Here is a 24,664-nt window from a genome sequence, read left to right as displayed (position 1 = left end):
ACCACATTGAAGAATGCCATCCTTGTGCCGTTGGTATTCCTCTTCTAAAAAAAAATGGAGAGAGGAGAGCTTCACTATAGACATATATTAATTCAGCAATGCTGCAATCTTTCTCTTTAATAACAGCTGGCACAAGTCCCAGAAGCAGTGCACTGTTTTTGCTTAGATCTACAAAGGAAGAAAGAAAAAGAAACGCAACAATTTAATTTTGACGTCAAATGAACTGTTATGATGCCTTCATCCAGAAAACCTGTTCGTCGCCACTGCTGTTTTTGTCAAATAACTTTCTCGTTGAGAAGTTCAAATATAGTTATTTGATTTGATTTAACATTTATCTGTGAATTCAGATAAATTCCTTTACCACATGGTATATGCTAATTGTCATACAAACATATCCCCACGTACATTGTCCGATCAAACACATGTTTCTATAGTGGTTTTGCATATTATTCAAGTAGCATATTCTTCTTTCTTTTTTATATTGATTAGTTCCACACTTTACCAGACAGAATTAACAAAATTCCAGTTGGCAACCTTACAAGTGATGTTTATTTACCAATTTCTATTTCGTCATTCAACATATTTTCAAAGCCAATTGTATCAAAACTTTATGTCCGTTTATAAATTTATAAATTATTAAGAAACTAAGGTTTCAACTCCCTCAGGCAAAGTTGGCTTTAGATGAATTTGGCTATTATTTTAGGTATTTTTTGACATACAGCTCTTCAACGGTTTCGGTACTTATACATCTTCGGATTTCAAATGTTTGGCTTTGAGCGTTCCTGATGAAGGTAAATCCAGAAAAGCGCTTCGGACGCAAGAAATTAATAACGTGTTGTTTTCAATATTTTATGTCTTTTGCTGATATGAATTCAATGGAAGTATTCCTGCTTTGAAGTTGGTGTTCTGTTGTGTAATAGAGAGTTGTTACATCATCCTATATTCGTTCAAGAGTATTCTATCAGCTTGAGTGATTTTAATTTCTTTGATTTTTGGCATTTTCTCAACTGCCTTAAAAGGCACCAATCATTCAGGGCGTTCGTAGTAAGAATCCGGATTTGTGAAATATACATATTTCAAAGAAGAGACCGAAACAGCAAATTCAAGCGTATTATGCATATTTACCATTTTTATTCTTTTTTGGTAGATTTTTCCCACATCCCACATAATGGTCCCATTTCCTTCTTTTTTCCTCTTTTCCCCTCAGATCCCCTTTTTCATATATGTATACACTTACATTGAATTCTGCATCCACACTGGTAGAAATATTTAAAAAATATATCTTAATACTCTTAAATCCGTTAAACTATCAACATTTTTTCTCCAACCGGTTTTACATCTCTTTGATAATTATGGATGATAATGTATGTAACTAACAGTAACGTAACGTCAATATTATTAGTCCGTAACAATACATAAAAAGGACGTATAAACCCTTACTCAAGTAGCGTCTTATCTGTTAAGGCTTGGTGTGTACTTTTGGATGAACATGTTTTCACTATTTATTCTCATCAGATGCACTAGAGTCCTGATAAAATGCACCCTAATCTTTTGGAAAGGCCATTATTTCTGTGCTGGTTAATAAATTTGTCCATATGTTCTGCAAAGTCTTTACCAAATACAATAATATCATCTAAATAAACATAGACATATTTGCCATTAGAGACCATTTATAACTAGCTCTGGTAAAAAATTCAGAGAGCTCAGTAAATAAATTCATTAAATATGGAGGAAAATCTCTACTTCCCCCATCCGTAGTACCTTTCATAAATTTTATTATTATAAAAATAACATAGCAAAAAATACAAAATAAAGTACAAAATATAAAAGTTATAAATACAGATGTGCTTTGAAGTGCTGCTGCTTCCTGATTTATTTACAGACGTAGATCGCTGTCTTTATATGGCCCATAGTGTCCTCCTTTCTTTTAGTTATGTAAGGTTCACAAGGTGGTGTGTGACCTCTCCAACTTATCTCTTGGTAGGTTGGGTAGTCCATCGTCTCCTTAGTTTATGAGTAAATCCGATATCCCAGTAAAAACAGCCTCGCTGTTCAAGTTTGTTTTTGTCTTTTTCTTAAAAAGATAGTTTTTGTAAGACCTCTTCAGGTTCCTGTGCGTACAATAATTTTTCATATAGATATTCGGCGTAAGGTACATGAGTCATGACCGTGACATTACCCCCGTCCACCTTAGGCATTTGGCCCCAAATGGTCGTACATTAGATAGGTTAGTTTACCATTGTTGAGGGAACATGCGACTATTATGGTGATGGATTCATTGGAAGTCTATTTTTACGATGGTTCAGACTCTAGTTTGAATATATAAAAGACAAATACTTAATAATCTTTTTTTATTTAATTTTCATGTATTATATAGCATTAATAATCTACATTCATATGTTTATTTTATCCTATATGACTGTTTGTATATAAATTTAAAGTTTTGTCTTCAAAGTTGTTCGATTCTTTGGACTACCTGCTTTTTGATATCGTCTAACTGGAAGTATCTGGCTTCTAGCAATATCTCTTCTAGGTATACCCTGTCTTTGGGCAGGATACTTCTGGAAAATTCCTTCTTGTTTCGTAGATAGTTCAAGATCATTTTGAAATGTGTAGGGTCCCTATCCAAGAAAAGAGGACTCTCTGGGAGAGTTTCCTGGCATAAGGCTCAAAACAATGACCCTGGCACGACGGATATGGTCTCTTTAGATGTTTCAAATTTCGTCCCGCCTATATTCAACACGACCCTATTCTCTTGCGATCGGCGGACCCTCTTTATGGTCTCCTTCACCATGTCTGACAAGATAGGTACTGACGGGCCAGAATCCGGATTTGTGTAATATACATATTTCAAAGAAGTGACCGAAATATAATGGTCCCATTTCCTTCTTTTTTCCCCTTTTTCCCTCAGATCCCCTTTTTCATATATGTATATACTTCCATTGAATTCTGCATCCACACTGGAAGAAATATTAAAAAAATATATCTAAATACTCTTAAATCCGTTAAACTATCAACATTTTTTCTCCAACCGGTTTTACATCTCTTTGATAATTATGGATGATAATGTATGTAACTAACAGTAACGTAACGTCAATATTATTAGTCCGTAACAATACATAAAAAGGACGTAACCCTTACTCAAGTAGCGTCTTATCTGTTAAGGCTTTGTGTGTACTTTTGGATGAACATGTTTTCACTATTTATTCTCATCAGATGTACTAGAGTCCTGATGAAATGCATCCTAATCTTTTGGAAAGGCTATTATTTCTGTGCTGGTTAATAATTTTGTCCATATGTTCTGCAAAGTCTTTACCAAATACAATAATATCATCTAAATATGCATAGACATATTTGCCATTAGAGACCATTTATAACTAGCTCTGGTAAAAAATTCAGAGAGCTCAGTAAATAAATTCATTAAATATGGAGGAAAATCTCTACTTCCCCCATCCGTAGTACCTTTCATAAATTTTATTATTATAAAAATAACATAGCAAAAAATACAAAATAAAATACAAAATATAAAAGTTATAAATACAGATGTGCTTTGAAGTGCTGCTGCTTCCTGATATATCTACAGACGTAGATCGCTGTCTTTATATGGCCCATAGTGTCCTCCTTTCTTTTACTTATGTAAGGTTCACAAGGTGGTGTGTGACCTTTCCAACTTATCTCTTTTGGTAGGTTGGGTAGTCCATCGTCTCCATAGTTTATGAGTAAATCCGATATCCCGGTAAAAACAGCCTCGCTGTTCAAGTTTGTTTTTGTCTTTTTCTAAACAAGATAGTTTTTGTAAGACCTCTTCAGGCGTACAGATATTCGGCGTAAGGTACATGAGTCATGACCGTGACATTACCCCCGTCCACCTTAGGCATTTGGCCCAAAAATGGTCGTACATTAGATAGGTTAGTTTACCATTGTTGAGGGAACATGCGACTATTATGGTGATGGATTCATTGGAAGTCAATTTTTACGATGGTTCAGACTCTAGTTTGAATATATAAAAGACAAATACTTAATAATCTTTTTTTTTTTAATTTTCAAGTATTATATAGCATTAATAATCTTCATTCATATGTTTATTTTATCTAATATGACTTTGTATAATTTAAAGTTTTGTCTTCAAAGTTGTTCGATTCTTTGGACTAACTGCTTTTTGATATCGTCTAACTGGAAGTATCTGGCTTCTAGCAATATCTCTTCTAGGTATATCCTGTCTTTGGGCAGGATACTTCTGGAGAATTCCTTCTTGTTTCGTAGGTAGTTCAAGATCATTTTGAAATGTGTAGGGTCCCTATCCAGGAAAAGCGGACTCTCTGTGAGAGTTTCCTGGTATAAGGCTCAAAACAATGACCCTGGCACGACGGATATGGTCTCTTTAGATGTTTCAAATTTCGTCCCGCCTATATTCAACACGACCCTATTCTCTTGCGATCGGCGGACCCTCTTTAGGGTCTCCTTCACAATGTCTGACAAGATAGGTACTGACGGGCCAGATCTTGTACTTGCCGGGGGGTACATGAGTCATGACCGTGACACTTTGGATCAAGCAGCACCTCTAATAATAGACTTTGGATCTTACAGACTTGTTTACTCGGATACCCTTTTACTTAAATAAATAATAAGTTTTCTATCTCTGAACCTTTAATCATTTGTACTTTAAATCTTATAGGACTCTGTTAAACAACCAACGGTTGTATGTTCTAAAAGTTTTAATACTTTTCTTAATAAGTTTACACGGCCGTGAATGCGGATTTAAACATTTATATTTTCAAAATAGAATAATTTCACTTAAATTTGTATAGCAATTTTATTAATGCAATCTTCATTTTAAATTTCAAAAAAGGAATAAGAATTTTCGTCAAGAGATAAACGTTAACGTTAAATATTTTCAATAGAAAATAACTGGTCTTACCTTTTTTCAGAAAATTTTGACAGAGTCCTCCCTTTTTGTCAAAAGTGCCCCGTTGACCTTTTGAGATTTCGAGTTCATCTCCTCTTTTTATCACACACCAATAGCCGAAGGGAATAACCGAACCAACGTAGCTATCACTCTGAACGGCTGCTTTCATGATTTGAAAGGTCTCTGTATCCTTTAGAGATTTGTCGAATTGATTGGGTTGAGCTAAATACCTGTGTAATTTTTTTCATTGCTCTCTGCGGCTTTGTCAGGCAATGTCAAATGACTACTATCCTTCTTTTCTATTGAACGATTTTCAAGAGGTTTTTGTCCTTTTGGAGTAATAGGTGACATTATTTTCCATGGTATGTCAAACAAACCAAACACATCAATGAGTTTATCACTCCGCGGGGAATAGTAAAAATTGTCAGCAGCTCTGATTTTTCTTCCCGGTTAAGGCTATCCTATCTTGATACATGTAATAGTAACTCCATTTAACAATATAACTCCTTTGGTTAATTTGATATTTACAGGGCCCATCTAACCTTTAATTAAAGTAGCTCATCACAACAAATCTTCATCTTCAATTTAAGCTTCAAATAATTTACTTGCAAATTTTCCTTTTTGAACTAAGGGTTGGCCATTGACATTAGCCAAGGTACTTGACTTTTCCAGTTTAGGTCTATTAGATTGTGAATTTTAATTTTTGAAAGTACGAGTGAAATCTTCTAATTTGGACCGTCTGGATTTAATTTGTTTATTTTTAATTTTAGGGGTTGTATATTTGGGACTTTTTGTCATAGGACTTGTATTCTCCTGGAGAGCAGTCTAAACAGCAGAAACTATCTGTGTTACTTGTCATGTCTATAAAAGATTGTTGTATAATCCACCTAATCATATTGAATAAACCTTGATATGTTTGCTGACTATGCATTTCGGTTCTAGTTTCATTTTGTGGTATTTTCTTGAGTAGTCGTAACCTCTTCCTTTGAGTTTGTGGCACTGGTTTAGAGGGCTTTACAGCTATACTTTTGCTAGGTTTTTGTCTTAATGTGACGATTTCATCTTCATGATCATAATTTGACTTACCTAATGTGTCATCATATTCTTTGTTATATTGTTAAGTTATTCATTCTTCAAATTCACCAGAATATTCAATGTGTGGCAAGAGCCTGAAGTTTTTTTTTTGGTACCATATTTTCTTTGTAGTAAAGAGTGTGTATCACTGGCGATACTAATTTAAATGAATCCTACCGAGGATTCCAAAATCTGTCGCGAGCCAGGGATGACTAATCCAACAAGTAACATATATTAAATTCAGACACGACACGACTGAATGTTCCACCAAATAATAAGTTCTTCTGGGAATTATATCGTCAATTATGAAAAGTTTCAAAGATTCAAACGAGAAAAGTGAAATAATTCAAAGAGAGAATACATGTGGAGTAGGATCTGCTTATCCTTCCGGACCACATGAGATAATCCCCGGTTTTTTGTCATGCTGTGTCGTCACGTGTGTACTATTATGCGTCTGTTTGTCTTTTCTTTTTAGCCATGGCGTTGCCAGTTTATTTTTGATCTACGTTTGACTGTCACTCTGGTATCTTTCGCCCCTCTTTTGGAGTGTTGAAATCTTCATGTAAATAATAAAATTGAATACAATATGTAATGTTTCTGTTATGTGTTATAAAAGGAACAATTAAGAAATGAATAAAGGCAACAGCAGTATACTGCTGTTCATAAATAGATTTGAGAGAAAATAATTCCGGGTTACAAACTAAAACCGAGGGAAACACATCAATTGTAAGAGGAAAACGAAGACACAACAGGAACATTGAGGTGTAACAAAAACAAACGAACATAGAAACACACTATTTGATAACAATTGAAAATACCTCAAGCTGCTTGTCAATACAGAATAATTCATACTGAGAAAATTCAAATAAACAAAATATATATATATGCACAGTTCAAAATACTTGTCATATAACATACACACTATATAATATCAACCACAACATTCCTACACATGCACATATATATATATATATATACATATATATCAAACGTCTGAATAATAGTCAACGATTTTTCCCACGTGGGAGCTGGATCGTTACAAGTAACGATACATGTACACAATAAAATAAATTATATAAACGCCTTAAAAGTGTACATAACAACACCAACGATATAAAAGGGAACTATAAATGTAATTATTTATAAATATTTCGGATAACAGATATCCTTCATCGGTTCGATGATTGTGATGTTGAATGAATCAATTATCAGTCTACTTAGATTACGCTGTTATAATCTTGAAATTTATACAATAAAAAAGTCAAACCGAACATCAGGTAAGACGCTTGCACAATTCTAAAAATTTGTTAAGCACGACATAGGTGATATATGACTAATTACATCAGAGAGTTTAAATATATACTTTAAATAAAAATAATAATGTGCGATATGAACTAGCACAATTCTAAAGCTTTAACGGTGTCACCAAATATGATGTTACAAGAAAGATTGGGTCAATAAGAATTCCAAATAAACAGTACTGAACGGTCAAAATTTGTAAAAATTTCAGATTTGACAACGGTAGTGTAGTTACATTAGAGTCTGCGATGTTTAAAACACACGGCCGTTAAAATATAATCATAAATTTTGACTAAAGTAAACTAGTTGAACGTGGCTTGGTACTTATACATCCCTCAAAAAATTAAGCAATTTAAATTGTTATATTCAACAGATTTATTTTAGAGAGTAGTAAGGTAAAGAAATAAAAACATAGACTGTAATAATAAGTAATATAACCTAGATGTGAAGCACTGCATGGTGTCGAACTACATCTTTTCGTTTATCCCATTTGGTGCCAAAGTTGTTAGTTTTCTTATCCAAAATCTTTCCCGAGTAAGTCTATCCTCCCTAGACCAAGCAGAGTTGTGGTCAATGATTGTAATGGTCAGTCGAGTGAGATCTGACTTAGTGTGGACAGGTGATCTCAAATGTCGACTAAGAGGGATGTCTGGCTTGCATTGGTAGTCGCTACGATTACCGTTCATTCATTTGTGAAACGGCTGGTCTGACTCGCCAACATACTGTTTACCACATTTACACTGTAGGAGATACACAACATTTGTAGTCTAGCAATTAACATTGCAAAATATGGTGTGTTCTGTACCAGTGGAGTGACTGTTAAAAGTCTGGGTAATCAGTATCTGTTTGCAAGTCAGACATCGTTTGTTTCCACAACCCTTACAAGAGCCCACTGAAGAAGAGCCTGCTTGAGAGGATAACTCAGCTCTCACCAGCAGGTCTTTAAGGCTTTTGGGCCTACGGAAAGCCAGTACAGGTGGCTCGGGAAAGATCTTGGATAGTTTAGGATGTTTTTCGATATCTTTCCAACTTTCGCGGATAAGGTGAGATAAGTTGTCAAATTTTGGATGGTAAGTCAACACAAAAGGCAACCTCCTGTTGACCTTTTTGACTTTATATTGTAAAAGTTCATCTCGGCTGATGTTGTTAGCACGAGAAAAACCTTTGTCAATGTCTTTTCTTTTGTAGCCCCGATGTTTTAGGTGACCGCGAAGTTCTTGTAGTAGTTTTTTGGCAACATCGTTGGTGGAACAAATTTTTTATTCGTATGGCCTGGCTGTAGGGAATGCTCTTGGTGCAATGTTTAGGGTGACAACTCAAAGGAGACAGATATTGATGTTTGTCTGTGGGCTTGCAATACAGATCTGTAAATATGTTTCCATCCCTCAATCTCGTTGTAGTGTCAAGAAATGTGATCTTAGAGTCAGAGATTTCATATGTGAATTTTATTGAGGGATGGGCATCGTTGGCATGTTGAATAAACAAATTTAGTTCTTGTTTAGTATTATCCCACTTCATGTCAATATCGTCAATAAATCGGAACCAAGAGAGGGGTTGATAAAGAGAAGAATTGAGAATTCTCTGTTCTAATTTCCCCATAAAAATATTGGCATAAGACGAGGCCATCTTTGTTCCCATTGCTGTTCCATTAACTTGGAGAAAGTGTTCACCATTGAATGTGAAGTTATTGCATTGTAATACCAAAGTTAGAAGCTGGATGAGACATTCAGTTGGTGGACGTAAGGTGTAACGAGAGTTCCAGACTTCCCTACAGGCTTCAATACCATCGTCATGGGGGATGTTAGTATAGAGGGAGGTAACATCAAGCGAGAAAAGGATCGTTTCAGGTGGGAGAGGGTTCAAACAATCCATTTTTTAAAGATAATGTGTTGTGTCTTGTATATATGATGATAAATTTTCTACATGTGGTCTGAGATGAAAGTCAATAAATTCTGATATATTCTCTGTAGGGTGGTCATTGGCGAAAACAATTGGTCTACCTGGATTATTGACTTTATGTATTTTAGGCAGAAGATAGAAACGCCCCGGCTTTGATTTTTCAGGTTTAAGATATTTAAATGTGTTTTCATCAATATGTCCAGGTTCACACATGTTTTTCAGGTTTGTGTTGATCTCTTTGTTGAATTGAGGGGTGGGGTCAGAGTCTAATTTCTTATAAAATCTCTCATCAGAGAGTTGACGTTCTGCCTCTTGAATGTAGTCACATCTGTCCATGACGACAACAGCGCTACCTTTATCGGCTGGTTTTATTATAATGTCGTCTCTGTTTTTAAGTAACCGCACAGCTTCATTTTCTTCAGAAGATAAATTGTTGAATGTTTGGGAAGTAGCAGTGGACAGATGTGTTACGTCAGTTTTAATTTTGTCAATATTATGTTCTAAAGTAGCACATTTACTGGGCTTAGGAATCCATGAACTTTTTTTCCGGAATCTGGGAATATCGACATCTTATTGATCGTCGTCTGAGTCGAGATCACTTGTGTCACTATCAGTGGTAATATCGACATCTTCTTGATCGTCGTCTGAGTCGAGATCACTTTTGTCACTATCAGTGGTACGGGGAATATCGACATCTTCTTGATCGTCGTCTGTGGTACCCGTCGTGTTGCTCATGTTATTACAAACCCGGTAAAAAAGTTTAATTCGGTAGGTCACAAAGGAAACGGGATTGTAGTTACGACATAAGTAACACAGATAAGTTCTGCCCATTTTTTTAAAAAGTGCAAATTTTAACAAAGACATAATAGGGGTAAATGGTGGCACATGTTTTACACCTGGACATTAGGAAGTCCAAATACTACTTATGAAAGACATGGAGGCACGTAAGGTGAACCAAAACTTAAATCTTGGTATGGTATTGTTGAGTGTTTTAGTCATTTTATTTGGGAGATAAAATGTATCTCAAAAAATATTGCTCACGTCAATAAAAATATATATAAACAGATGTTAAACACAAATGAGATTATCAAAACTAAAACAAAAACGGTTAAAAAAACACACCAATAATTAAGTCCTATGTTTCCCATCCGTCAAAGTGTAGAATCACTTGACGAGAAGGTTATTGAAGAGTTGTCGTTGTTTGAATTACAAAGAGATTTGAGGTAGTTGTAAACTGGATTAATTAGATATACTACTATTGTTAACAAACATAGACATCCGGCAAACAGTATTGCGATATCATAATTCTTGGTCCATTCATAGAGAACTCCTGCAAAAGATAAATAAAACATCATATTAAACATATTAAAGCTGATGTCTATACTTCTTCAGTATAGTTGATTCTGCTATTATACGACTACTAGCATAAAATTGTAAAACAGATTGACTTGGGCATGATAATATACTTTGCAGAAATATATTCACTTATAGATAAAGGATCGTAAAAGTAAGAAACGCTACTGTACTATTTTTTAATGTGAATTTAAAAAGAAGCACTCATTCGCAGAACCTTTCCTGATTTTTAAACCGAGATATCTAAGAGGTTTTTTTTTTTAAGAAACAGTCAAACCATGTTATATAAACAACCACCAAAACCACTCATCAATAGTTTTTCTGCTTTCGTCTGAAATTATTTATTTGAGTTTAAATTCCCTCTACCCGACGAAGTATCTTTTAACTGCTGTACGTTTCCACATTTCTATAGGTGCTTTATCAATTCACAAACACTTTCACTAACTTTTTACCTGCAAAAGGAGGTCCAAATACAGCTGCTGGTGCTTTAAGAACTGTCAGTACTCCTAATCCTTTAGTTAAGTTGTCTAATCCGACACTATCTAGAACCATGATTGGTTGTAGTGGACAGTAAAATGCTGAAATTTTAAAGATAATAATGTTACGATGTTTTCAAAATTACTGCCTTTCATCCGGTCGACCCATTTTATAGAGCCTACCTATTCTGTTGTTTATTATTTTTTTTTCTAAATATGCATAACATATTCGCTATTGACGTTAAACGTTAAACAATAATCAATCAATATCAAGTACTATTTCTTCCTCCGCAGTCTCCCGAGATAACGGTTTTGTTCGGACTTCTTCCTCCGCAGTCCCCCGAGATAACGGTTTTGTTCGGACTTCTTCCTCCGCAGTCCCCCTAGATAACGGTTTTGTTCGGACTTCTTCATCCGCAGTCCCCCGAGTTAACAGTTTTGTTCGGACTTCTTCCTCCGCAGTCCCCCGAGTTAACAGTTTTGTTCGGACTTCTTCCTCCGCAGTCCCCGAGTTAACGGTTTTGTTCGAACTTCTTCCTCCGTAGTCCCCCGAGTTAACAGTTTTATTCGGACTTCTTCCTCCGCAGTCCCCCGAGTTTACGGTTTTGTTCGGACCTTGCTATGTTATGTATTATGGAATGGTTGTCATTTTTTTATTATGACCATGTCTTCTGGATTTTGAATACCTGTTAGAATCGTCCTGCTATTTTAACGTCAATGTACAATATCAAATTTCATTCTTATTTTACATGTTTTAAGGCTGGAGGAAATCAACTAATACTAATAGTATATCATGTATATAGTATTACGTTTATTTAAAACATACCTATAAAGAATCCGAAAAAAGAAGAAAATGCCATCAGTGATGCAAACTGGTCACATAACGGAAACATAAAACAAGTAATGGTACAGCCAGCCATACCAATGACACACAGGCATACCGACGATAATTTTGTATTGTCGATTATAAAGCCTGGCAGGAGTCTGCCTAAAGTATTGACCACACCTAGATAGAAACAATAAAAAGAACTAAATAATTGCTTCACATTATTCAAAATAACATTGGACAACTATTTTACTTCTACTTGGTTTCGTAACTAGATTTCCAAATCTATTTTTCTTCATTATATTCTAATCTATGCATGCTACAATTTTCTACAATAATGTCTATTGTTTAGTCTAAAACCTAGATAATAATATAGTTACTAGTAGCAGTACCTGTACTGAGCTAAGAGGGGCGTTCAGCATGTCCAAATATCTACCGCACCCTACCCCCATCGAGGTTCCACTGTTGAATGTTTGAAGTATAAAATGCAACTCAATACGTCTGATATATATTTAGTGTAAATGTTATCCGCAGATAGAGAAAAAAAAATGAAAGGGATGATCATAATACAAGGACTTAGCATGTGTACACATTTCAGCCGCAATATGCAACGGATGAAGTGGATGTCCTTCCTTTCTCCACCCTCTTATTATATGTATTTAATTAAAAAAAAATATAAAGCAATTGATTTCAATCTTTCATTTTTAAATATATTTTTAAAGATATTATACAACTATTGGTTTTTTTTTTGTGCTTAGATACAAATACATTAGGGTTAATTATAGTAATGTTGGTCCTTTTGAATATGACAATGTTTGGTATGGGTATGGGTCTCACTAGCTTGCATTTCCTTTTGAATATGACAATGTTTGGTATGGGTATGGGTCTCATTAGCTTGCATTTCCTTTTGAATATGTCAATGTTTGGTATGGGTATGGGTTTCATTAGCTTGCATTCCCTTTTGAATATGACAATGTTTGGTATGGGTATGGGTCTCATTAGCTTGCATTCCCTTTTGAATATGACAATGTTTGGTATGGGTATGGGTCTCATTAGCTTGCATTCTCTTTTGAATATGACAATGTTTGGTATGGGTATGGGTCTCATTAGCTTGCATTCCCTTTTGAATATGACAATGTTTGGTATGGGTATGGGTCTCATTAGCTTGCATTCCCTTTTGAATATGACAATGTTTGGTATGGGTATGGGTCTCATTAGCTTGCATTCTCTTTTGAATATGACAATGTTTGGTATGGGTATGGGTCTCATTAGCTTGCATTACAGGTTATATCAATAGCAATACATTTCTTATTGTAAGTAATGTGTTGCATTTAGAAAACAAGTAACATATTGGTTAAATTTTGTCCTACCAAAAACAGAAAATATCCAAGACACTTGCATACTGCTCAATCCAATGGTTTTTCCATAATCGCCAAGGAACATGTTCGGAATGAACTGAGCCATCTGAGAAAGAACAGCTGCGATGGCGACGAACCAAAATACTTTATTAGCACACAGACCTCCGTTGCATACCATATGGTGATATTCACTTTCATCAGAAGAATTGGAAGTATCAAGAGACACTTTGCTATAACTGTATTCATCTCCTCTAATAACTATTGAACCAATAAGGCTTTTTGTGTCACTATTATGTTTGAGACGAGTTAAACTACCACAATAGAAAATGTCTTTTTGAGAGAGAATGCCTTTGTTTAAATTTTTAAATAGAGATGATGAATGCCGATGAGGTTCATTAATACAGTGACTAGAGCGGAATGGGAGAAATGAACTTTTCTCATAAGGTGTTCTAAACATGTTTTGCGGTAGACTATTAGTACTTTGCTTGAAATTTTCTGTTTTCGCAAACTGCATGGCATGTTTTTTACAACATTTCCCTTCAAAATGAATTTTTGTGCACTTTTCACTCAATTGTGTCTTCTGTAAACTTCCAATACTCTGTTTATAATTTTCATTATCAAGGGATTTTACAGACAATATGTCTTTTGTATTTGGTTGATCAACTAAAATTTCGATTTCAATTTCTTTGAAATTTTCTCCCATCTCTTTCGATTCTTTGACATTCTTGTTTTGAGGTGGTATTACCTTGTAAGTCCTAAACATTGCACAAGCAACACATAATTGCAGGAAAAAACCAGCAAGAATTAAAAGTGTTCCACGCCAGCTATAAACGTCGAGCAACTTTTCTGTAACAGGAGAGATAACCATCAATCCGATACCGGAACCAGCAGACATGATACTCTGCGCAATGCCTCTTTTCTTGTCGAAGTACTGATTAACCATTACTATTGACGGTAAATACATAAGTCCCATACCGCAACCTGTGATAAGTAGTAAACAGTCACTTTTAAATATAATCTTACTATTTACATATAGAAAACGGATTCGACTATGAATAAACATAGAATACATACTGTTATACTTTTCTCTGCAATTTACAATGAAATCAACAACGTTTACTGGACTTCATTTGGCAATGTTTGGATAACACATATACATGCATTTTGATTTTTAGATGAAGAACGGTAGCTTTATTCGAAATCTGCGTGCTGGGATTTTATGTCAAACGTTAATACACAGTAATGCCAATATTGTACAGTATTTGTAAGTTTTCTCTATTTGTATATCCTATTATTATTCCGCATCTGTGTTCCGCAATGCAAGTGGCTTGTCCAACATATTGCAAAGTATTCCTCTCAAACAGATGTTAGAAGCCGTAAACAACATAGATAGAGGTACGGCTTTTTTGCGTGTTCAGGGCTCCATTGGAACTATACGATGAAGAACAGCAATAAAAGCGTTTTCATTTTGTTCATAGAGTTGTCTCTGTGTGAAGAGTTTTTGCGTTCCCACTGCTTGAGATATATGCTCTTTATATTTTAACAGTTGTGACGTATGCATTCTAGATATAACATGTTTATATATACGATTTTACCTTTTTTCAGCCTGTTTTTTAATCAAAACTGAAGTATTTAACCCATGCATGTATTATTTCCTACCAAGCTATTTAACAATTGACTTGCTGTGTCCATGATTGTCTGAATGTTTGAAGCTTTGCGGTGAAATTCTATGTCAATGTATGAAAATGTTTCAGCTTTTTTGCCGTTACAGTCTATATTTTGTTGATATTACCTAACATACATGTTTTTTAATCATAAATGTGATGTTAAGTAATTTACATCTTGCAATGCAAGTTACCAGTACTAAACCACTTCTTGAACGTGCTGTGCGATTTGGTATATTGGTCCGCTTTAAACGGTTTTACTGTGACTTTAAGATAAAGAACGTTAAAAAAAGTGTTGTTTCTTTCCTTTTCTCAAATATGTGTAGGGATTTTGTGTCACTAATTGGTACATCACATATTGTTTTTTTTTAAAATTAAGATATCGTTCTCCATCAAATGCTGATTAACTTAATATTTACCCGTGACTATTCCATAAGTCGCAAGAAACATCCATATATTAACAGCCATGGAACTTAAAACTAATCCTATTGTGGCAATCAGTGCTCCGGTTATAGCTACAACTCTGCAACCAAATTTTTCTATCAGAGGACAAGCAACGATAGCTACAAACAGAATAATAACGCATACATTGTATCACATTTATTGTATACCCTATTCTGGTTTCATCAATACTAGTATTTTCTTCTTTCCCTAGTGCACTTTTTAACGCTACATGCTGATAAAATTAGGTCAACTATATGTGTCTTGCACATCGGTGTGATATTAAATGCACTTGGGTCTAAAGGAAAAAAACATCACAAAATCTTTTAATATTGATTAAAATGACAATGAGTTTAGTATATATCGCTAGTTAAAGTCCGGTGATTTCCCTTTGACCATTTATTTATGATTTCAAAGAAAATGATACTAAAAACTTTGCATTGAAAGTCATACTTATAAATATTCAATGCATATGATGACTATAATAATTGCATTTTGAGTCAAAGTCACTTGATTTTTGATAGTGAATTCTTGTGTCCATGGTTCTCTGAACAAGTGCGTCCGCGTAGATAAAAAAAATTAAGAAATACGATTAATTAGAGAACACTCCTCAAATGTAGAAAGAGTACTTACCAATGAATAAAAGACATCCAACGATAACCGAACCAGCCAGAGAAGTCAAAGAAGGACTAGCATGTAAATTTTCCATTAAAACTGGAAGTAAAAGTCCGTAAGATCCGAATAAACCATCTATCATGAACATAACAAAGAACGAACACACTAATACCACCCATCCCCATCCTCCGTCCGGAACTTTGTTTTCCTTTAATTCGTAACATAGCTCTTGGTTATCAGTTTTTAACTCTTTGAATTCTTCAGTCTCAGCTGTCATCGTTGCTTTTCAGTGTAATTCGATATTTGTAATATATTCGATGTTTCTGTCATTTGTTAACTCATATCAACGATGTCATGACTTTATCATCTGTAAATATATATACCAAAGACTATAATTAGTACATCACATTCATAATCTATCTAACTTTTTTTTTAACACACCTAAAATATGTATAATTTCTCAATTTGATCATTCTTGATATTCATGACAGTGGTGTGTTTTGTGCATGCAAATAAAAAGGTAAAGAATCCATATATATATATTTTTTTAATTTTACGGAGTATGTTCATCTCTCATCTCAGTCTCTCCTTAGTACAATAAACACGCATTTTTTTATGTCGTTCAAAATGAGACACTCTCTTTCGTCAATCGGATTGTATATAAGAGTAAGAAGATTCCAAAAGGGTAATCAAACATCGAACGACCTACAAAACAGACAACACCATGGTAAAACAAAAGATTGAGCAAGGCGAACTTTACAACCCCCCCCCCCCAAAAAAAAAATGGGACAAAGCAGGAGGGTTAGTAGTTCCTGTTCTATACGTAACGTTAATATAAAATTGTATAGTCATTTGCTGCATTCGATGTGAATTTTTTAATGAAAGTTATAACGTTAACGTTCTTCTGGAAAGATGATCGGTAAAATTATAATATCCAAGAAGGGATACATATATGATCGTCTTAATAATTAAAACGGTTCTTATTTAGCTATGGTCTCAGGCTATGGTAAACTGTGGCGGGTTGAACCTTAGTTTTTGAAAGGGAATTGGATGCCGTTTAAAAGACAAACGATATTCACATTCGTTGCAAACTAAAAAATACTTTGAAAATTTTATTTGTTTTTATTTAATATGTCGAATCCAGGATTTGGAAATAAGAGGGCGGACCGGGACCCCGAACTAGAAAATGATTGTAGTGGAATAGGTAAAAAGTCTGAATTAATTATAGATACAGCTCCAGAAGAGGACCGGGCACCCAGCCCCTCCGAAATCAGACCCTCCAAGGAAAGGAATACAATATTTATTATTATACCTTACATATATTACAAACAATTCTATTGGGTTACACCTTATCACGTGACATGGAATAATTCAGTTGATTTTCATTTAATTGTAAGGGATGACGAATAACCCTCAAAATCTACACTAGCGATGAAAAACCCTATTATTCACCGGCGAATAACCTTTTGAATGTCTAGGTTTGCACTCGAGTTATCTCCCATGAAAATGACGTCACAGACGTAAATAAACAAAATGGCAGCGTTCACGTTACACTGGCAGCCCATCGAGAGACGAGGAAATAAAGCTTTAAACATGATTAGAGTGCCAGCAGCCGATGATCTCTCTTAAAAACGGTCCTTTTCAGGGCCATCAATATTTTACAAAAAGATTCTACCTTTGTTGTACATTCGGGAAATTTTAAAACCCAAATGTATTTTGAACCCCCCCCCCCCCCCCCCCCCCAAAAGGCCCTTCCACTGTTAGTTCGGTATAATAAAACAATTGTGGCCCCTTAGCTGCGCCCTCATTTAAATAACCTTCTCGTGTTGACAATTTTGGATATTCACCTTTTCAACGGGCCAAAATTGCATGTATATAGTACGTTTCCTCAATTTCCGCCTCTTTAAATGTTTCCTGTATTCAAACTAAAAGTGCATATGGAAAATCAACGTTAGCAATCGTGTACAAATAAGGAAATTGTGTAATCTATTAGCTCACGATCAACGAAAATGAATACTAATACCACTTAAATCAATACAAATATACTGAGTGTCAATGAAAACGGAACACTTGGTTTTTCAAAAATTAAATTTATATTAGAAATGATAATCTTTCAAAATGAATTGTTCTTGAAAATTTATAATTTTAACAATAGATCGATATAAAACAAAAATGTTTCGTGGTCATCTTTCGTGCGCAATAGGTAAACAAAACATCCAATGTCGAATCATCAACTCACAGTCCTAACAAAAAATGTTACAACCCCGTGGTGCAGCGCAATCTCGACAGCGCCGTGGAATTGATCATCCCGGACGTTAAATATTATCCCGAGGAATGTTATTCCACTTGTCCCGCAAAGCAAACTCAAGCTGACTTTATGATATTGGTGGTGATTTTCATTGTCTAAACCATGTCAAATCTGATGCAAAATTTGCTCAATCGGACCAAAATCCGGCGAAAAGCATGACATTTGGCCAAGGCGGAAGCCAAATGTCTATGTAACCATCACTGACGGTTTTTGGTACATAATGAATGATTTGTGGTCTACAAATTCGATGTTTACGACAGATGGCCGTTTAGATGTCACTAAGGAAAGACTGTGGTGCTCTTTAACAATTTCTGCGCAAATGGTGCTTTACTGAAATTGCCCCAAAGGTTCTACCGTGACCACCATTGAACTCTCGTGACCTTTAAACAGCCATCAGAGTCGATATCGGATATGTTAAAGACCAAATGTATCGGTCTTATTGAGAGTTTCTTGCTTTTTGTATCCCGGGATGTGGCTTATCATTAAATGATCCATTTTGGTTGAATTTGTGGATGATTTGGGTTATTGTAGAGGCTACAACTTTAGTCTTCTCGTAATTGTATGCTGTGAAAGGCTTCATTGGATCATGCCCAAAACTAATCAAAACTGCATGTCGCTGGTTGTCAGAAAGTCCTGGCATTTACTCAGATGTTTATTGCAGTTTTTTAACAATAATGGCGGGAAAATTTATGGCATTAGTCAAGCTTTGTCGAATGACAAAGTCGTAAAAATGGTGCGTATGTTGAAAAGCGTTGAACTCGGGTTTATGTCCGTTCAAAATAACCCCCTTCGAATTTGTTCCAAAAATCACTCAACCGTAAAATTGTCGACAATTGTCTTAAAAGTCATTTCCACCAACTAAACAAAGGTCTAATATAAATAAAATAAAAATTATAAGATTTTTTTTTAAAAACAAGTGTTGCGTAATCATTGGCACTCAGTATATAGACAATAGACAATAGACAATATTTTATTCGCACAAACACATTTACATTAAATGGTTATGGCATACAAAATTAAGACAATAAACTGACAATAGTTAAATTGATTATAATTATATTAGAGTGACAGTGGTATTCACAGCGAAGAAGAAAAAGGCTATAAATATCAACATATATAAATAGATATTTAAATGCAAGACGAAATGATTAATCAGAAAATATAGCTGTAACGGTTATATAGTATAGTTCTGGTTCTGCACTTCACACACACATGCACAGTATCCATGACTAACTTTGTCACAACTTTAATAAATAGTAGTGTAATGTCAGCAATGGTCAGTCGTGTTGCCAATCAAAGACTAATACGAATTATTTATTATTTTCATGAATTATTAATAAATAAAATTAATGTATCATAAGACTAAAATATTCAAAATGAAACTGCTGAATGAATATACAAATGTATATATTATATTTATGCGATAATTCCTTTAATCAGTTTTTTTTTTATACATTATATATGACTTACATGACTTACATGTTATATTTTTAATGAAACGAAAAGTCGTTTATATCGTGACTCGTCTATCTTTTGTTTACCATAATTGTTATATATCAATGACTATTTCCATTGATAATGAACATAAAAATTACCACTTTAATACATTATTTTTTTTATCTTTGATACAACAATGAGAACAGATACGTAATCAAATACACATACACTATTGATTTGTACTTAGCTGTCGTCATAATATGAAACACACTATAAATACACACAGACATGTTTAAAATGTGTGATATTTGAACAAAGAAAATACGTATTCATAGCACTTTATTATTCAGAAAGACTAAATAACATGAACAACACATTTATTCAGTAAAAATAAAACCAATCGTTTGCGTAAATGCTACTTACAACCCAGATACGTCAAGTCCTAAATAAATCATTGGAGATAATAAATTACCAGAATCATTGTTAATTTGACCATATTCTAGTTTGAACCGGTTCTCATGCACATGCGTTTATGAACACAGTGAACCCTTAACCAGATTAAACCTGTACCTACACTATGCTTACTTTCAGTTTATTTTCGACTCTCTCTTGGTATCTTTTGCCTTTCCTTTCGCACTAAAGTTCTTGCATGCAAACTGAGGAAAATAGATAATATGACAATGATGAAATTGAAGGGGGGAGTCGCGTCAAGAGGGACGAAAGATACTAGAGGGACAGTCAAACTCAGAATGTTTAGTTAATCAATATATTTTTTGAAGCAGTAAAGGGCCAAACATTTAATTTTCGGGGGAGGAGATTGTATTTTTTAAAATAAATAATCTGGTCTGGTGAATATATAACTTTGTACAAAAGTGAAAAATTAATTTCCGCGCAGAGAAAAAAAAGCATGTGAAGACGTAGATTCTAGATGAAAATGAATATTTAATCCGTGGAAATCCTCCTACCCACTCTCTCCAAATATCAAATGGACATCCCGTAATGCCCTTTTTTCCTTCTGCGAATTCTCATAAGATTTTTTGCATATAAATATTCCTTAATAATGAAAAAAATAGTATTAGTAATCATTATGCATAGTCTTGACGATAACAATTTAAAAAATAAAAGAATAAATTAAGTACTTCAAAGTTGGTCGATCCGGACGGGCTGCGTTGGATCACAACAGATGTTTTCTTGCAGTGGTACAAACACTGCCTTGCAAAAGGTCATCGAACACAGGTGTATATTCAATGCATGGTTCTTTACACCCAGAAAAAAAGATTAATTAATGAAAAATATAAAACTCCAGGAAAAATTCAAACTGAAATTCCTTTATTAGATGGTAAAATCAAAAGTTATAATACATCAAACGAATGGAAAACAACTGTCATATTCCTGAGTTGGTACAGGTTATTCTAGTAAACGGTGGATCAAACCTGGTTTTATACCTAGGAGAAATTCAATTTTCTAGTCAAATATTTCTTAAGACATGGTTTCGTATATTCAAACATCCACACAGCCAAAATGGCATGCATGCCCTCTAAGCATGGGATTTCCTGCTGGATGGGAGAAGTCGGTATTGATAAAGTTCATTCAACCCCTTAATTTTTAATTGGTGTCTAAAAATACACTGATATAGGATAGAACGTTTTCATGAAGAAAAAAAGGGTTGTTCCTCGTTACCATTGAACCAAATTATTTATTTACAAGACGGGTAAAGATACATGAGTTAGAGAAATGTGATAAAAGGACCGACTAGGATTTCATTTATAACAATTTTGTATCACAGAAGTTAAACAAATAAAAATCAGTTGAAAAGGTCTTTAAGTATCAGATCGATACAAAGCAGAAAAAACAACTAAAACACAAACACAGATCGGTCGTGACTGGGTATTAAGACATCCCACAACAAAAAAGACACCAAGTAAAGATCTGAGAGCACTCGCAATTACTGACCGCTACTTCTAAGCCAATAACAACTAATAAAAATATCATGTTTCTTAAGCAATCATATTCCACAAGGCGAAAATAATATCGTATGATTAATGACAAGGACTGTCAATTAATCAAAAATGGTCAAAATATTTACTGAAAGGTAATACTTCTACAAATACTTGATTAGAAATTAATAAATTTCCTTTTAAGATACCTTATTTCTTAAGTTTCTTTTAATCTATAAACGGCTTTGATGATAAAAAGAAAAAGTGCAAAATATGCTGAAATCGTCATTCAAGAACCATTACTCTCATAAGAAGTTAAATGCCAGTTTCAGTTACATAGCCGTTTTTGCAATCTTTTATGGCTGATCATCTCTGCTTATCATTAACAGTATTCATTGTAAAAGGCAAAAACGCAAATAAGTTTCTTGTACAACACTTTCTATACGTATACGATGTAATCAGTGGTTTTATTTACAAAAAAAGAATTTGACAAAAAGACAAACAGTCTTTAAAACACAATAAAAAACAAAAAATAGTATACATGTTTCAAAAACCCCACCAAAAACCTGGATGCTTGCCTTGTATAGCTTTGCGAGTGTGCGAGTGATTTGTCCGACGTCCCGCACATGAGGCGAACAGGTGTTAAATAGCCATTCTTCCCCCATGCCAGTTCCCCCTGGGAGAAAAACTGGTATGAGCCAATTTTGAAATAGTCTTGTCTATCTCCGGTTGAAAAAACTGTCGTTTCACAACCTTACTGAATAGTCATGTTTTCGCAGTTAATATCTGTCATTGTATGCTTTTTTTTTAATACAAACTGTAGTAGTGTCTCAAACATAAAAAAAATCGTTTGTAGTTATTTCGTTATTAAAGAACAACCAGTTATATCACATCACGCTAAAGGGGGGGGGGGGGGGGATTGGATAAAGGGGAAATTGGATCAATCCAGCTCCCCCCGGGTAAAATTGGCATTGGTTAAGAATGGCTAAAGGACACAGGCAACCATTAGTCCACCGATGAGGTTGAACCGTTCAATTGTATAGAATTCGAACCATAATAGCGAACATGTTATTGAAAGAATGAAAACAAACTACGGATTGTAATTTGTTTGTATCTACTGCTGACAGTTTAGGAAACATGTAATTTGTTACACCTATGCAGAACATGTTAGGTATGGTCAACATCAATTGGCATATATGTAGGCTTATACTATACATAAACATGAAGAGGAATTTTAATGAAATTGAGCCAAATTAAATTATATTCCACTTTACTTTGCTTTTCCACGTATTTACACATTTATAGAACAGACACGGTAATAACACGTCAGCTGTAGAATAGCACATTGAGCTCTGTACAAAAGTACAAACACCGACAGATATCAAACGCTCATAAACCGATAATTTGGGTTTTTTTTAACAAGGAATGTCTCTTATATAATACAATTATATGTATGACGTTGAACGAGAGTTCAATAATGATATTGTATAACTTATCACTGGAAGTCAAGATTAACAACCTGCTATCAGTATACAAACTGCAAATGCTACAATAGCAACATCATACACATTAATAATGCTAACAGTTAACAAGACTATTAATGACTCCAATTGATATGATATTCCAGAACATTTATTTCCTATCATGATTTTCTTGATAGAGGGTAGCTGCTTACAAGGAAGCTATTAAACAGCAAGAATTTGAAACAAAAGTTGAAATTATTCCTTCGTAAATATTACGACCGCCATTACGAGTTAGTTGACGGCGGATATGTTCGAATTATCTTAATTGTAGTCCCGTCCCTTTTCCCCCGAAATTTACCTCCTAAATTAGACTCATTACCAGGTTTGTACTTACACGAGCAACACGATAGGTGCCAAATGTAGAGCAGAATCTGCTTACCATTATGGAGCACCTGTAATCAGCCCAAGTTTTTGTTGGGGTTCGTATTGCTTAATAGTCTTTAGATTTTTATTTCGGGTTTTATGTATTGTCTGTTTGTCGTTTTTATCAATGGCGTTGACAGTTTATTTTTGACTTATGAGTATGTCTATGAATGTCCCTGGTTTTTTTTTGTCTCTCTGTAAGGACTAGGTGTTTGCATCTCAACTAATTTCAAATTACTAAATCTTCATTAACTTGGCCCTTAGGCTATTGACACTCTGAGATTGTTAGATTGAAACTATCAGAATGTTCATAGTTAAATGTGGTCATGCTGAAACTTTCAGATTGGTAGATAAATTTGGGTCATGCTGAAACTTTCAGATTGGTAAATAAATTTGGTCATGTTGAAACTATCAGAATGGTTATAGTTAAATGTGGTCATGCTGAAACTCTCAGATTGGTAGATAAATTTGGTCATGCTGAAACTCTCAGATTAGTAGATAAATTTGGTCATGCTGAAACTCTCAGAATGGTAGATAAATTTGGTCATGCTGAAACTTTCAGAATGGTAGATAAATTTGGTCATGCTGAAACTTTCAGAATGGTAGATAAATTTGATCATGCTGAAACTCTCAGACTGTTGATAACGTTCTAGAAAGTCAAGTTACAAGACTCGGTCAAAGTTGTGATCAAAGGGAAGTTATTCACTTTAGCTCTTTAGTTTTCAAGATTAAAATTTGAATAATATAACCACGAAAAACTAAACACCGAACTGTAACAATGTCGTAAAGCTATGTTGAAATTAAAATAATATCGGAATCCATTCAATATCGATTTAAACCGTACGGCATCGTATTATTGTCTGATAGATCATCCCCCGACTAAACAAATGATGCATGAAACAGTATCAAGTCATCGATAACCATGATAACCTTTGAGCACCCATGCACTGCATTTAAACATTATGTCTAATGATTGTGCTGTCAAAATTGTTTATTTTATTCAACTATACTGTATCCTACTTTAGAAAAAAATTCCCGCATGTTATGTTAAAAAGTAGGTACGACATTGAACTAAGGAAGGGGCTATCGTGACCGGAAACTGGTTCAAATTACACAACCCTTGAAAAAAGGAATGAATAAAATACTGTCCTGTCTTGCATATATATATTAAATTTCGAACTGCAA

General features: G+C 34.4%; 2 protein-coding genes across 2 annotated transcripts; both read right to left on the bottom strand.

Moving 5' to 3' along the window:
* Positions 1-8,446: 8,446 nt before the first annotated feature.
* Positions 8,447-9,151, bottom strand: LOC139515296 (uncharacterized). The gene has a single exon (XM_071304865.1). The coding sequence runs from the start codon at positions 9,149-9,151 to the stop codon at positions 8,447-8,449; it is 705 nt and encodes a 234-aa protein (XP_071160966.1).
* A 1,001-nt stretch (positions 9,152-10,152) lies between these two features.
* On the bottom strand, positions 10,153-20,173 carry LOC139516703 (monocarboxylate transporter 12-like). The gene is made up of 7 exons (XM_071306960.1): positions 20,080-20,173; positions 15,930-16,278; positions 15,275-15,418; positions 13,204-14,172; positions 11,834-12,013; positions 10,984-11,109; positions 10,153-10,508 (listed from the first exon to the last, which is right to left on the bottom strand). Exons 2-7 carry the CDS (start codon positions 16,186-16,188, stop codon positions 10,330-10,332), a joined length of 1,857 nt encoding a protein of 618 aa, XP_071163061.1. The 5' UTR covers positions 16,189-16,278; positions 20,080-20,173; the 3' UTR covers positions 10,153-10,329.
* Positions 20,174-24,664: the final 4,491 nt, after the last annotated feature.

Source organism: Mytilus edulis, chromosome 3, assembly GCF_963676685.1.
Source record: "Mytilus edulis chromosome 3, xbMytEdul2.2, whole genome shotgun sequence".
Lineage (NCBI taxonomy): Eukaryota > Metazoa > Mollusca > Bivalvia > Mytilida > Mytilidae > Mytilus > Mytilus edulis.
This window is presented reverse-complemented; position numbering and strand designations above follow the sequence as displayed.